The sequence below is a fragment of the Lonchura striata genome, chromosome 3 (assembly GCF_046129695.1).
Source record: "Lonchura striata isolate bLonStr1 chromosome 3, bLonStr1.mat, whole genome shotgun sequence".
NCBI lineage: Eukaryota > Metazoa > Chordata > Aves > Passeriformes > Estrildidae > Lonchura > Lonchura striata.
This window is the reverse complement of record NC_134605.1, coordinates 92,113,644-92,130,470: the sequence shown is the minus strand read 5'-3', so window position 1 is coordinate 92,130,470 and position 16,827 is coordinate 92,113,644. Positions and strand designations below refer to the sequence as shown.

Genomic DNA, 16,827 nt, shown 5'->3' with positions numbered 1-16,827 from the left:
TACTGAATGGGGACCTCTGTCAAAAGTAATTTGAAAGAGTACTGCTAAGGAAATACTTTAATGAAAATAAATACTACTTTGTATTAGTGAATGAGAACATTTGATTCTAAATTAAATGGGATGTTTTCCAGCGTCATAGTTTCATGGTGGCAATTCTTTTAAAGGTGACTAGTTAATTAGGATAATAATATATAGGAGTATTAAAATTAAGTAAATAGAGATGGTACATTTGATTTAGAAAAATTATCTTCAACTTCTTTGAGAAAAGTTTAATTTCTCCCTAGTTTTCTGGAAATACCTCTAAGATAAAACACCAGCATTTTTGTTTTGGCTCTGAAAACAACATACAATTTCTGTAACAGTCTTATCATAGTATTACATTAAATATTTTTTCCTTTACATTATTTTAGATACTTACTGACTGTATTTCTGTTTGTTTGCTTACTTTTTTTTGTTGTTCAATTTGTGATTTATATTCTCCTCACCTCCATAAGCCCTCTCAAGAGCTTCAAAATGATGCAGCTGCTTGGTGAGACAGATGTACTCTATTTCCACTAACATGCTGAGAATAAAAATGATTATTTGTTCATTAATGTTCCATGCCCTATTTTTCAAGATTTATTTTCTCCACACCTTTTGAAGGTTTTGGATCTTGCATAGCTCATCCTAAAAATCAGGATTAGTACCTCCAACAAACTTCACAAAACCCTTGCCCTCCAACTGGTAAAACTATTGGCTTCATCCTTTACATCAACCTATAACAAATTGGAGTTTCAAATTTTTTAAATAAAAGAAAATACAGAAATTATTACTGTATTGCTAAAAAAGAATGTTAGTCATGTTATATTTTCAAATTTTATTTTTCTCTGCAACATAGGCTAGGTAAATCCACATTGACCATATTTATGAAATACAAACCAACTCAGCTTTCACCATGTTAAGCACCAAAAGCAGTGATTAAAATTTTTAAACTAATTTTCCAGCTGTGAGTATAAAATGTTGTATTGTATATTTTTTGTCAGATTAGGTGTTCTGAAACTGAGTCCCATAAAAACACAAGTGCAGTTTCCTGGCACCTTGCAGTCTATTCAGTGTCAAGGGCCTGTGTTCTTTGCAGAAGAGCCACATCGGTCAGCATTGATCTGAATGTCAGCATGAAGCAGAAATGCTCTGAGCATGACCACTTCTGTGAGCACCTGCCCTTCATGAGGACACGGCTCCCTGCTACACACAAGACCATCGAGCACTTGTCATAAGCAAGGAATGACTGTGTTATTCTGCACTTCCACAGCTGAGTGACAGAAGATAAGGCTGCTGTCTCTATTCAAGCCATATGTAGAAGGTCACTTAGTTTTGGTTGTTCAGAAGTTGGTCAGGGACTGAGGTCATGGGCAGCTCATGCCAGTGATTTAATGCAGAAAACTGTAAAATGTTAAACCAAAAGACACTCGGGGGAGTACACGAATGCACACAATCATTAAATATAAGGTGGAATACAAAGCATGAGGTGGAACAGAGGGAAGCCAAGCCAGGTCTCTCCAGGACCTTTCTGCCCTAGAGGAAATTGACAGCTCCTTTCATTTATGCCCAACCTGACATGTTTGCTTTGTGATCAAATTTGAGACTCCTTGCGGTGAGTGGCATGGTGCTGTTCTTTGGCTGCATTCCCCAAAACTACCCTCTAGCCCTCTGACAGCCTCTCAGCCACAAAATTAGGTAAATTCCTACTAGATGTCTAGTGTCTCATGAAAAGCTCATTGAGGATAGATTGTCTCTGTTCAAAATTGAGAACAGGCAACTCCATGCTGTTGCGGATGTTTCTGCCTCTCTAGTTGATATAAATTCATGTTCTTGGTAAGGATCTTTGGTTTTCTGAGCATATTCTGCTCAGGAGAGGATCTGCTCTCAATATATTTACCCTCATTTCTTTTTTCTACCTTTAAAAATACTAATGGACAGCTGGATTTGCCTTATACTGCTAAATGCCAAGGTGAAGAACAAAAATGTAAAAATCCATCTCAGAAATTGAAAATGAGAGATTTGTTCTTGATTCTCATGAAAGAACCTATCAGAAAGGGTAGTCTACAAAAATGCATCCCAAGGCAGGAAGGGAGTTCCTTCACTTCACTTGACTGGAGCTGTCTGCTCCCCATATTGAAGGGGACAAGTTCTCATATAATTGATTGCGACAGTTCTTCTACTGTTTTTGCTAGAGTTCCTGACAAAGTCTGATTACAAGAATGGTTGAGGCTTTCTAGGTTGGCAGAAGGTAAGATTAGACAGTTTTAACCTGTTAAAACTCACAGAAAATACAAACTCATATCTCTGCTTCTTTTCTATTTTACATCAACTGGGTCAATTTTACCATTCAAGTAATATTCTTGAGCTATCCCTAATTACACCACAAAAATAAAGCCAAACACTGACATGGGGACCAAGACATAACCCAATTAACACTAAGGGTGGCAGGGAAATAATAAATGCCTGCTATTGTAATGGTCATTTTCATTTCACAATGTCAGTTTCAAGCCAAGACTATTTGCAGAGGTTTTGAAAAGAATCAAAGATAATTAAAAATTAGATATTTTCTAAAAACAAACAAAAAAATTAGTTGCTTTATATTATCAAAGAGGAAGTTCTGAGATTACAGTTTGCAAGGACTTACTGGGAGCTGCAGTCTGATAACAGGTTTTCAGTCTTGTAGACAAAGAGAGAACTTTGTGGCTGGAACCTGAAGCTTGCTATGTGTGGAAGCTTGGAAATAAGATGCTTTCTTTTAAAAATAATGATAATTAACAGATGACAAAATACTCTGAAGGACAGGAAAATAGTATATAATAGGCTATGTAGTATTTTTCTGAAAATAATATGCTCTTGTTCTGGTGGAGAACTTTCATGGTTTCATTTTCACAGGTAATTGTTTATTATTAGAATGGGCACACCTTGTTCCTAAATTTATGAATTTCATAGCTGTTGTTTGAATTTATCAGATTATGATAATGAAAAACATTCTCATTTTATATACGTTGAACAAACAGGAAACTTATTACTCCTGAGAAGTAAAAGTTTCTGAAAGAATATCCACATTTAGAGCAAACAGGATCTGAATAACTTTTTTTAATATTTTCATACCAAACATGTAATCTTTCTTTTCAGACTTCTGAGAAGAATTTTTTTTTTAAGAATAGATTATCTTTTGTTCTAAACCAGTCATCAATGTCTAAAATTTGACAATGACTTGAGATTCTCCGAGTATAGTACCATTTAGAATGTTGATAAATCCCAAATATAAATAAAACTCATTAATTCAGCTCTCAAGTCTATGTAGATTTGGAGGGATTTACTGCTACTTACTGTACACAGAAAAATTAACATTTTTAAGAGCTTTATCCAGCCCAGTGGGACTGCAGTGGATTGATTTCAAATACAGCAGCTGAAGCAAACACACTACTCTTTTTTTATTACCATATTTCTACTCAGGGAGCAGTGTGCTAATTCTCAATATTTATTATGAAAACCTGTATACCAGTTTCAAAGAAACCAAGATTTCTCTTGATAGTTGTACCTTGCAGAAGAATTAAAACCCTCATCTCTAGAAACTCTCCTCGTAAATAGTGCCAAATTCTGGAATCCCACCCACCTTCAAAGGATTTTATTCATAACAATGAAGAGAGAAGAAGAACTACTAGAATGTTTTCTTGTATAGTCAGTTCTTAGATCTAGGTCCTGTACATTAAAATTAGAAATCCTACCATATCCCTGGGCTATATGTAATAATTTACACCTCATGACACTACTAATTTAAGACACAAATCCAATCTCAATTTAAGAAATGAGGAGATGGAAAATTCAAAAGTCAACTTTTAAATCTTTTAAAGCAACAAAGCCATTGCTTCTTTCAACTGTGGAAATAGATTCTGGTTCTTTGATTTAGCCATAGATTCCATGGTATGTTTAGCTAGGTATGATATGGTGTTTTCTCTAAACCTTTACCTGTGAAACTGCTTTTGGATGAGACAAACATCTATTTTTGAATTATTTTCAAATTCTTTTCTGATGACATATCTCCTTTTCAAACATCCTTTTAAACCTGTGAACAGTCCGTCTCCAGTGTTCTAATTTTGGTCTGATATTGGTTTGTGTACACTTCTTGGACACACTTCAAAGACTTGTTCATTGCAATATTGTACTGAGAGCCAGGTAAGAGGGGCTCACATGAAGGGCTTGAGCACCTTCTTCATTTGCTATCACTGCTGAGGGTGTGAGGACAGCAACTTTTTATATCAGTTGATTCTTGTCACCAGCTTTCAATTTTTAAGTCTATCATTAAGTTAAATCATGATATAAACTTATAATTGACTTGAAATTAAATTCACTCCATATGAATATTAGAATCCATAAAGCCCTTATTTGGAAGCCAGTCTGTTCACTTCATAAATTAATTGCACATGAGATACAAATAAAGTTATTTTCCTTCCTTTTTGTTTCTGGTGTAATTTTATAAGACCTTTAAATGATCATCATGGCTTCACCAAAGTAGTTGCAGCTGCACGATGAGCTGAAAGGGTTGAATCCAATTATATGAGAAATGAGGACCACAAAATGTATTGGCAAAACTTTGCACAAATTTTGTCTGAAGAAAATAGTTACCATGGCATAGCATCAGATCCCAGATTTTAAAAAGAAACTATTTGTTTCAATAATGAGACATTCCTTTATTTTCCCATATAATGCACACAACTCATCTCAACATATGTAGTGGCAGTTCTACTGACCTGAGTTTCTTTAAATGCACAACAGTAATTCAGCCTCACAGTTAGAAAGAAGAGCATTTGATAGCATAATTAAAAAGCTATGTCAACTTTTATGTACAAGTGGGTCAAACTAAAGATGGCATTCTTTAGTCTTGAGTGCTTAACTTTTTAATATTACTGGTACTTTTATGAACACAGAAAGATGACAAACGACAGTTTGAAAAATCTGCATATATGCAGTGCTAGAATATATCATACTTCTGTTCTTGCATGCATTTTAAACTACACTACTCAGACTTCAGTCAGCTAAAAAAACAACTGTTGATTATTGTGATGATGCAACTAAGAATGCAGTTTAGTTACTTGAAGTTATTAGAATTAATTTACGTGTTACTTCCTAAATGTTTTTTTGTTTTTTTTCAGGGATTTGATCCTGTCCCTAATTTCAAGGCAAAAGTGCAAAAATGGGCATGTTCTAAAAAAAATGTGCCATTTTCCTTGATATAGAACAATACCAGAAATAGAGCCTTTCTTTCAATATGTTATTTACAAAAGCTCTGAATACAAAGGAAAACCATATGATCAGTCTCCTCCAAATGAAGACAATCATGTATCTCTAAATGAGATTTTGCACAAATTTAAAATTAAATAATCCACTTTATTACTTAGTATTCACAAAATATTTTACTGTATTGTTTTTTAATCAATATATTTTAGTATTAGGGTCACATCATTCCAAAAAAATGAATTTTTCTAATATGAGTCTGGTGAGGAAAACTTGTTTTTTCTATCTCTTTTCTTTTTGCGTCATTAAACGTGGGATGGAATAATTTGCCAATCTTGTCAGAACACTGAATAATTTTTCAGTAAATATGCCCGTTGGCATCTACTGTTTAAAAAGGAACCATTAGTACTTTAATTTTTGTTTAGATGGTTAAGATCTGAAATTCTCACTCTTCATTGTGGTGCTACCACAAGCTTGGGTAAACTAGTAAAATCCTTGTGTTTTCTTTTTATTCACATCAAAGTGCCTTCCTCATTGAATGTCTTTTCCCCTGCCCATCTGGGAGACTAGATAAACAGAAACAATATCTCAGTCACCACTACACATAATATCTAAATTTTCTGTGCTCTAACTACTTCTTTAAAACATCAGAGATACATAACAGTATTTTCTAAATGCAGACCTCTACAGAAAATCCATTAAGTCCAGTCACTAGCCTACTGTGCAGGTATTGAAAAAAGTGTAGCCATCAATAAACATGTTATTTAAATTCAATTTAACATTCTTTTAGAGTCAAAGAAATAATCGATGTATTCTGTGTGCTAACTAAACAGAAGTACCAGGGGCCAAGGTATTTATTAACTCTAAGCACAGTTCATTGGCAGGTTTGCTCTGAGCTGTGGAGGTCACAGCACTGGTCTCAGCAGAGAAAACATGCAGCAAACTAATGGGTAGTTAGCCTAACAAACTTGCAGTGGAAATTCAGGAAGAGTTTTCTGGAGAAATATGTCTACTTTGGTATGTATTGCTGGAAAGAGAACATCCCAAACTACTAACAAATGTTTTTGTTGTCATGTACCATGTTTTAGCAACTTTCAGTGCATACAGGAAAAAATAAAACAGACCTATATTCATCCTTGATTTTTACATAGTAAAAATCTACTCTTCTCTCAAAATGTGATGAATAATTGCTGAGATAATTTTGTATGCTGGAAAGTAAGAACATATTCAACTATGCTAATACCTACTGAATAATTTTTCATATACTTGGGTGTTTGAAAGTATATGTCAAAAAACTCAGAATGTATTAAAACCCTCTATATCTTTTAGAAAATGGCAATAGTTAATATTAAAATTCTAATATATTTGAAATAAAAGGTAGGGAACTACAGTGCTTTAAAAGAGCAGTTTGGTAAATTACCATCCTTCATCCTCACTGATCCTAATGGGAAAAATGCCACTCCCCATGTCAGGGTAAATTTACACCATAATTGATTTCCTTTCTGATATTATTGCTAAACCAGGTACCAATGTCAAAACTAGAATTTAGTCTAAGGTCCAGGGAATAATTATCTTTTTGTTTTCCAGACTGATCTAGTAGTCCCAATATTTATATTTATTAATTGTGATTTGATCAGATGAACTGAACAGTATTACTTCTACAAGTTTGAGATTACATATTTATATGCAGACACATATTAACAGCAAGATTTTCTCCATTGAACTTTTTCCTTCTTGTGTGGTAACACAGACCTCAAAAGGAATAGTTTGGAAAGCTCTAGTTTAAATTCCAGTTGGTTTAGGTTTTTGTTTGCTTGTGTGTTTGGGTGTTTTTTGTTTGTTTTTGTTTTGGTTTTCTGGGGGGGGGGGTTTGGTTATTTTTTGTGGTGGGGGGTTGCTGGTTTGTTTTGAGGTTGGTTTTTTTTTTTTTTTTTTTGGTAGGTATGTTTTTTTTCAGCACTACTGTGACTATTACATGCAAACCTAGAATCCCTGGCAGGGCTGTATGGCAAAAGGGAAGGGAGGGGAAGAATTTAATGTAACATTCCAGAAGTCAAAATATCTGTATGTTTTGTTTTACTCTTCAGGTTCACTACATTAGATAGATACTGCATAAAACCAAGAAATTTAGTAATTCTTAAATATCACTAAGAAAAATTTCTAATCCAACTACCATGGCATGCATTGTTTCATCATTGAAGCATATTTTCCTGAATCCAATGTCAAGAATTATGTGAGTAAATGAAGCTAATGGTATAGATATTCTAGAATAATGCAACACACCTAGTAGAAGGATATTTTAGGAGCATGCTGAATCCCCAGGATTATAAAATCTATTTAGAAAGATAGTAAAGTAGTGATATTTTAAGCAATCTGAGCTCTATTTTAATGTATTTAAACCAGGATCACATACTTAATTTAAAATATCTACTTATTTTTTTACATTCTTTTAAGTGTAGTAGAAAATTATACTGTGGGTCACAGTGCTTCCTTAAGTGAGTTCTCTCACTCTTATGTTCCTGTCAGTTTGTGATGTGCTATGAATGAAGCCTTTATGCCTCTCCAGCACAGTAGGCTGTAAATTAATAGGTGCAAAGAAAGCAATAGTGTTCTGTGAATTAAGTGTCAATTTAGTGCCTCTGTTCTTCTCACTTCATACACAACTCACATGCTGGTGCTAACAGCTAAGCGGTCTCTGTGTCCTTACAGCTAACACAGGCAAGAGATTATGAGTTCAGTCACTACTAATAGCATGAAGTATATTTACCCTCCTATCTATTTTAAGGTCAAAATCCTTGCAAAACCTTCAAGATACTTTTATGCATATTGATACTAATATGTATTTTTCTATATATTGTTTAGCATAAAAAAATGACAAGAAATAAGTGATGTATTTCAGATATGCTTTCTTCAAAACTTTTGCAAGTTTTTCGATGAGGTATTATCATAAACTAAACACTGACATTTGTCTTTGAAGCAGGACTCTATACAATCTTTTTTTTTTTTAATCAGATTAACCTCAAGATAATATACATACATACATATATATATATATATATATATATACACACGCACAATATTTAATAGGAAGGAAAACTGTGGTCCTTATTCCTTCCAACACTTCATTTCTTCCAGTGCAATGCCACCAACTCAGAGATTACATACAAATGTGGATGCTACAATTTAGCTTATTTTTGAAACCGCTACTTGCACTCTTTTTTCTTTTCTTCATTATGACCATTTCAACAATTAGAATCTGCAGGTTCATCACTGCAAATAGCAGACCTCATCTCCTTATATACTCATGTATACTTACTTATATACTACATTATTTAATATACGCTTAAATAACAAAAAACCCACAACAACCAGACATGTTCCTCTGTAGCAAAACATTGTAAAAAAATGCCCTTAGGAAGCTGAAAGCAACAGGAAGACAATGCCCAGGATGATGGAAATAAATGTAACCCTGTCTTAAGATACCAATTTCTCTGCAGCTTTGCTTTCATAACCATAGTCAGGTTTCATCTTCTCTCCTACATAAATTTTAGGGGGGGTGAACTGTTCACTACCTGTTTTATCTATGCTATATATATATTTTTTTTTTAATCTCCACAGACGCCAAAATACTGAGCAGTGTTCACTGTATTTCCCCAAGCCTGCTAACAATTTACTTACAACTGTGGATAATTCATTTTTTCAAGTAGGCATTTGAATGCCTGAAGAAAATCCATTTTGGGACATGATGATTTTGATAAATATAGCCAAGTACAAGATATGTCACTGATGGTATCAGCTTATTAATCCTTATTACAGGAAAACAGCAGGATTGAAGAAGCAGTTTATCTGCATATGTTTGGGTTTAGCGACTGCTTTTAAAAAAACAAGAACTGACTATAGACACTGAATTAAAACTTGCCATTTCCTACTCAGGGAATTTTAAAAGACTCTGGAGAGCAATACTTTCAGAACTAGAATACACCAATTGCCTGTATGACATGTTTAGTACACATAGCTGATGTCTTCTGCAAAACATTCTGACAACTTTCTGTATAAATTCCCTAATACATGAGTGGGGATACTCCTGTCTGAGACTGTGCTTAACAGCTCTGAGACCAGTGAGACATTCTCTCCAAGATCACACAACTCCACAGGAACTCAAGTTCAGCACTGTGTTTGCAAATATTTTGATTATGACTAAAGAACATGGTTGACTAAAAAAAAAAATGCTAGGGGATATATGTTTTTCAACCCTTTATCTACCAGAAACCAGGATCCACTATGATTAGTCTATTCTTTTTTGGGATAGCTTTTAATATATTTTAAGTTTAAACCATTTAACACAGGAGGAAATGCTGAGGGAGAATGTAGAAATAGGACACATTTGTGGGAGTGAAGGGTGCAGCAGAAGCATAGGTATTGCCAACAACAAACAGCTAGGAGAAACCCAGAGAGACAAGCATCAGTACAACGGCAGCAACTGACAGTGTGGGGAAAAGATTTATTCCACTGAGCCTTTTAAAGGGACAAGATATTTGCCATATTACTTATTTTGGGGATTTTTCTGTCATTTATTCAATTTTCAACGTGCAAATCCCTTCTGATGATACCTGCTGTAGTAAGACTTTGAATGAATTATGTAAGGAAGAAATTTGTTAGTAAAATATATTTAATTAACAGAATTTTCATTCTAATCAGGTAAATAAATAAATTATTAATTAAAAAGTCAGCAATGTTCCATCTGGATCACTACATATTTCAATAATTTTTTCTTGAAAAGCTCTTCATACAGGCACACAATCTACATTGGCCACTCACCTTAAAATTTCTTTGTCCCTCCAGTGTATCTTGGGGGTTTGGAAACTGAATAGTGCTGTACGGTGCAATTTGTGTTCCTATATATATTTAAGAGGTTGTGTTCAAGTGCTAGATAACTTTATTGATATTTTTCACATCATAGATTATGTAATTTTACATGGGAACTGGAAACTTTGCAACATGAAAGTCAATAGAAAGAATTTGAGGGTAACTATGTGCCACTGGTTTTCCTGAAAAAAAACTGTTCATGGCAAGTCAGATGGACAAGTTATCCAATAGAGAAGCTTAAACTATTGGTTCCCTAACCAAAGCATCTAATAGGGGAAATCCAGTTAAAATCTAGAGAAAGGTAAGAGCTCCCAAAAACTAGCAGGCAGCAAGAGAACCCTTTACCAGAAACTCCAAGACAAGCATATAACTTTCCAGAATTTCCCTGGTGACACAAAAAAGGAATGATGGTCATGATATCTCTAAAGAGGCTAAAAAAGTAATCAATGACACAGAAATTAATAAAAATTTAATAATTTCCTCAAATGAAAAGCTGGACTCTAACTACCTTCCCTTTGTTGCATGGCCATGGCATACCTTTTCTCACCTGATGGAGAAGAAAACAAAAAATAGTGCCTTATATCGGCACAGGTATGTCCAAGCCTTTTTCTGGTGTAGAACTATTTTATTGCAGATGATCCACAAGCAATACATCTTTTAACAGCAAACCAATAGATGGTGCTCTTCAGCTGTCTAATTATGCAATTCTGAGCTAAACGCTCAGCTCAGATGTCTGCTCTACTGCCATACATGTCCATCAAAAAGGTGATCTAGACCACTCCATTACCTCATGCATCACTTTGCTATAGGCTGCTCACAAGGAGGGTGGTAATTAAGATAACAACAGATCTATAAACAGGACAGAAAGCATGCAAATTTAAATCCTACTGTTTTGAAATGTATCTGAGTGTTTGGACTGGCAAGTTTAGCTAAGAAACACAAAATATCCAGCTGTCATAGGAGTTATTCATTAACACAGAAACAAGAAGTGAGTTTCAAATTACTCCAGGTACTTATGTCAAATTGTATGCCAAGATTATAGCAATTCATTAGTGCTGCTTCCAAATCACTCTCATATCCACATAAATGTTTATGGCCTTTCACTATGATATTGAAATGATTTATAAGGAAGTCAGAAAAACCTTAAAGATAATTTTAAATAGTATTAGGAAATTAATTTAGACTAAAAAGTATGAAGTGTATTTCATTCTCCTGCATTGGCAAATACTGACAAAAATGTGAAGGATATTAATTTTGGATTTAAATTGAAGCACAGTAAGAAAGAATCAATATTGTAATGTCAAAGAGAAAAAAAGTATTTTGAACAAAATTTGTTAAAAAATAGGATTCCTCATTAAAAAATAATAATTGAAGAATTATTCTTAGTGTCATAATCACTTTTCATGCACAGTATAACAGTCTAGGATAATTTTATGATTTTTTAAAAATTATGGCACAGTCACACTTACATGAAGAAGCCTTACATGAAGAGCTGGACCTACCTATGTCCATGTGAATTGCTCAGCTTTACCTAACCTACACATAATAATAAACAACCCCAAACTTCCATCTCAAGGAGGAGTCTTGACAAAGATTAAATTCAATAGGATGCTCTACCTAAGCAATAGATTTCTTTTTCAAAATTGTGTTCAGCTAAAGTCTGGATTTCCAAGATACTTGAGATACTTCTTAATACTATCTTTAGATCCAAATTTGATTTAATTTTTAGTACCATATAACTTATGCAGATGTATGAAGGGACATGTTTAGAAGTATTCTAAAAATTATATTCAATGTTCAGATTATTTTTTTTTATGTTCTAATAATTAGCAACACAGGAACCCTTCAGATTAAAAAGATCAACAATTTGGTGGAGTTGGAGACTGGCTCCACACATAGCAGAGGCAATCTTTCTGTTATGCTCTCAAAAGTACTGTTTGTGGCATAGCAAGCAATAGCTTACCAACTCAAAATAAACTTATTTTACACCTAAAGCTCCTTGTGTAATAGCAATTTAAGAAAATTACTCAAATTGAAAAGATTTCTTTCACCTATAGTTTAACTGATAATATTTCTACTTCTTTTACAGATTAAAAAAGCTTTTCTATGTCCTTCCCATTCATTTTGCACTGATGCTCCTCTTTTAAAGCCTGTTGACACATCTATTGATTCAAAGCAGAATTTAAAATGTGGTCACCTATATTAATTCAAGATCCAGAGCTATATAACTGTTCTCTAATTAAAAAAAAAAGGCAAAAAAAGCACTCAAAGCAAACAAAAAATCTCTAAACAAATGAACCTTGAATAGCCTTAGACATTCTAACTGTATCATGCACATAAAAGAAATAACTCTTAACTCTTTTATAAACTAATTCAATTAGGATGGGCCATATGAGTGATTTTAAAAATAAGAAAATGTAAACAAATGTCTTCTTCCTTATTAATGCACCAGAAAATAAATAAACAATCAGCTATATAAAATGGAAATTAAGTGAACATTTTATAGAAGGTTTAGAAATGTGGCATAATACTGACATAAAAGTATTAGGATTATATAGGAGTAAGATGTATAATCTATATAATTAGTATAACATATGTTATTATGCATATTTTCTAGATACATCAAATTACTGTCCTTCAGCATTTAGATTCCACTTGATCTTGTATTTCCATTGCTGCACTTAAAAAACTACATCCATCCTGCTGTTACTGCAATCATTCTGGAACTGCTTCTAACCTTGCTGATATGTTTGGAGAGGGTAATCCAGACATATTGCATCATACACCAAAAACACTAAAGAATAATCAGTCTGAAACTACTTTCCTAATTCTTGCTCTCTTTCTAGCTTTTACAGTACTCATATATGTGCCTTTTTTCACTTATTCCACAGCAAGTATTCCTTTAATAGAAAAAACAATCCTAATTACCAGACTGTTCTAGTGGAATATGTGACTCCTAATACAGAATTAATGTCTAAAGCTGTTGACATGATTCCAAATACAATAAGAGGGAGCAATTTAAAAAAGTCACATTTTTAGATGATATCACCCCTAGACCATTAGTTTTAAGAATGGAACATCTTCCCATTTAAACACACAGCTGATTTTAGCATATTACAGAATGCACTACATTTAGCATGGCTCTAATGTCGCTATGGTAACTCTTCTGGCTTAAATATAACTGAATGTGTAGCTTCATTCCAAGTTCTCCAATAATCCTTTAAACATTTCTTATGAAACTCCCCATAGCTTCTCCAGGTTTTCATAGTGATCCTGTACAAATCCTGCGCTGGTATCACTGATACCACTACTGCTCATGGTATCTTCTATGACATGGAGACTGGGATAAAGCATGCCCACAGCAAGTTTGCTGATGACACCAAAATGTGTGGTGACATTGACCCACCTCAGGAATATGATGCCATCCAGAGGTACTAGGACAAGCTCAAAAAGAAGTGGGTCCATGGAAAACTCATGAGGGTCAAAAATGCCAAGTGTAAAAAATGCCAAGTGTACCTGGGTCTGCACAACCCCTCATATCAATCCAGGCTGGGAGATGAACAGATTGAGAGCAGCCCTGCCAAAGAAGGACTTGGGAGTGCTGGTGGATGAGAGGTTGGACATGAGCTCCCATGTACCCTGAAAGCCAAATTGTGTCCTGGGCTGCATTAAGACACCATAACCAGCAGGGCAAAGGAAGGGATTCTGCCCCTCTGCTCTGCCCTGGTGAGACCACACCTAGAGTGCTGCATCCAGCTCTGTGTCTCAGCACAGGGAAGACATGGACCTGTTCGACCAAGTACAAAATGAATGAAATCTTTAACATTTCTCATATAAGAAAAGGCTTAGAGAGTTGTGGTTGTTCATCCAGGAAAGAGAAGGCTCTGTGGAAATCTCTTCTCAGCCTTTCAGTACTTAAAAAGAGGTTTACAAGAAAGAAAGGAACAGATGTTTTTTAGCAGAACCTGATCTGATAGGACAAGGTGTAATGCTTTTAAAGAGGGTAGATTTAGTCTACATATAAAGAAGACATTTTTTTGACAGTGAGCATAGAGAAATACTGGAAAACGTAGCCCTGAGAGGTGCTGGATGTCTATGCCCAGAAACATTCAAGGTCAGGACTGAGCAACATGATCCAGTTAAAGATTCCTTGATCACAGTAGAGGGGTATTACTAGATGGTCTTTAAGTTTCCTGCCAACGCAAATTATAGTATGATTCTATGATCTTAGGAACACACAATGAATCCGGGTTTTAATGATCAGTGCTCAGTAATGATCTGCAGCATACCACAGAAAACAAGAAAAATGTTGAGATTGAATTCTAGGAGAAATAAAATTCTTATTATATCTCTGTTCCAATGTAAAGCAGACCAATATTGCATGAGATCAATGCAGAATGTTTCCAATGCCTTCTGCTCATATCCTACTTCATCTATTACCAGAATTCAAAAGCACAAGTATGTTGTAAAGTGTCTAGTAGTCTCTTAAACAAAAACAAGTCGACATACTTTTACATTTTGTAGCAAAACTACATTAGTCTTTCCCCTTCAAGATTTCAGTTTCTAATCCTTAGAACGAACCCCTAAGAAGAAAACTTTGCATTAATGATTGTTGTGCATGTCTGTGCATGAGTGAGAGGCAAAGGGGTATTCACACATTGTACTTCAGACATGAGCACTTAATTTGATACCAAGCTGCTTCATTGACTGCCATTACAATTTTGCGCATGGGGAAATGTAGGAAAGTAATCTTGTGATTATGCCTTTTCCTGGTCTTAGAAAATTGAGTGCCACACACAATAAGGGGTTTTACCTTGGTATTTAATAAGGATCCTTATGGTGCACCATTTTGCCAAGGTGGAACGTGCCACAATGCACGCACATGATAGATTGTGTATACAATTTACAGAATTTACAAATTAGCACATCTAACAAATATACTCCAATGGGAGGCCTGGATGAATGGTGTGATACTCCTTCATCTTAGGAATTCCCCCCTGGATGGACCAAATTTTTAGTTTACAGGACATGTTCTAGAGAGGACCTTGGTTTCCCAAGATAGCATGGGGTTTTCCAGCCTCCAGCTTTGAGGCCTTTAGGGTGTTTTGTCTCTTGGCCTAACAAAATACTAGGGCTATGCTAAGTTATCAGACTTAAGGAACTACAAGTATGCATACTAAGAATACTGAGGATACATAAAAGTTATATAAAAAGTATATAAAAGAAAAGGCAAAAAAATCATCTTGGCATCAGTGACGTAGATCTACATGTGTCTTTAAACTGAAGTTTGTACATAGTTGTCAAGAATAGTTACCACACATTTTTATTGACAGATTTTCAAAAGATCAGATGCTAGCTAAAACTTCACAATTATAAATATATATTTCACTGTCTAGCCTGTTATGACATCAAAATAATAGTGAGATTGTTTCCTATCTCTAGAAAGGCATTCTGAAGATAATAACCATCAGTCATCTGTGAGAAGATCTACATTTTTCTAGGCTAAATTTTCGAGCAATGGTGCATATGTCAAGCACAAGATATTTTCAGAGATGAAAAGCCTGCATGTGTAGGCTGCAAAGAAATTATAATACAAACTGTTCCACAGCTTAATCCATTCCCACAGGCAAAACTATAATATTTTACTTAGTATAAAGAACATAGATTTGGTATTACAATTACTAATCCCTAATATTTCTAAGCAAACAGTTTTAACATCAGCTAACATAAGATAGTAATGCTTGCATACATGCGTACACCTAGTGAGACTGAATTACAGCCTGTTTAGAATAAGATGCCATCTATTAGGTGTCTATATATTCCTGTTTTACTCAGGCTGACTTTTGTTCTCTTTCCTTGCTGAACTACAATACTATAATATGTCATTCAAGACACAGCATCAGAATGTTCTTATACCAAGTTCAAATATGTAACATGAATTAAATGCTCACTGATAAGATACTGTACAAATATAACTCTGGCAGATGGAGGAAAATAAGAGGAAGGACAAAGATATGGAAAGAAACAGAAGGAAACTATTTTTATTTTCAATTCTGAAAGGTGAAAGGGACCAGAAAAGAAACATAAAAAATGGTCATTGCTAATGGGTAGAAAATATCTTAAATATCCTCTGACATTTTTTCAGTTAGGTACCAAAAAAAGAAAAACAGGAAGTGAGGTCTTTAAAAGATCTTTGACTTACCATATTGATGGTGCTTCCGTTCCACTGATCTCTAGGAAGTCATATCCTTCCTCTAACTGGAAGTCAGTGAAGACCAAAGCAATGGTGTCTCCTGGTTCAGCCAATATGGTCCAGGTACAATCAGCATTATTTTCATACTCAGAAGGGAAGTGTGGACTTGAAATAATTCCACTTGTCCCACGTAGTGTCCCTCCACAGGCTCCTTCAGCTGACAAACAGAATATCAATTACTAATGAAGCAGCACTTCAAAAAAAGTAAAGCACTATCCTTGTTTCTGCTATAAACCCAGACCTTCTCTACTCACTGAGGACCCATAAATATGCACACACAGAAACAAAATATTGTCCAGGTGAATGGAATGTAATATTGCCTGGCCTTTAAGCAGCAGATGTTTTTGGTTTGGGTTTTCTGACTTTTTCCCTGTTGGTGTCACTCCAGCAACAGGCCAAACAAGAAAGAAGTTTATCAGGGACATCTTTTATGAGCTGGATAACCTGAC

The 16,827-nt window shown here is 34.6% G+C and overlaps 1 protein-coding gene across 4 annotated transcripts in view; it reads right to left on the bottom strand.

The window, feature by feature from the left end:
• CSMD1 (CUB and Sushi multiple domains 1) overlaps nt 1–16,827 on the bottom strand; it is a 1,051,796-nt gene that overhangs the window by 476,610 nt on the left and 558,359 nt on the right. For all 4 annotated transcript variants that reach the window (XM_021551131.2, XM_031504428.2, XM_021551132.2 and 1 more), the window contains one exon: nt 16,328–16,535. In XM_021551131.2, the coding sequence (XP_021406806.2) occupies nt 16,328–16,535 (208 nt within the window). The remainder of the gene's footprint in view (nt 1–16,327; nt 16,536–16,827) is intronic.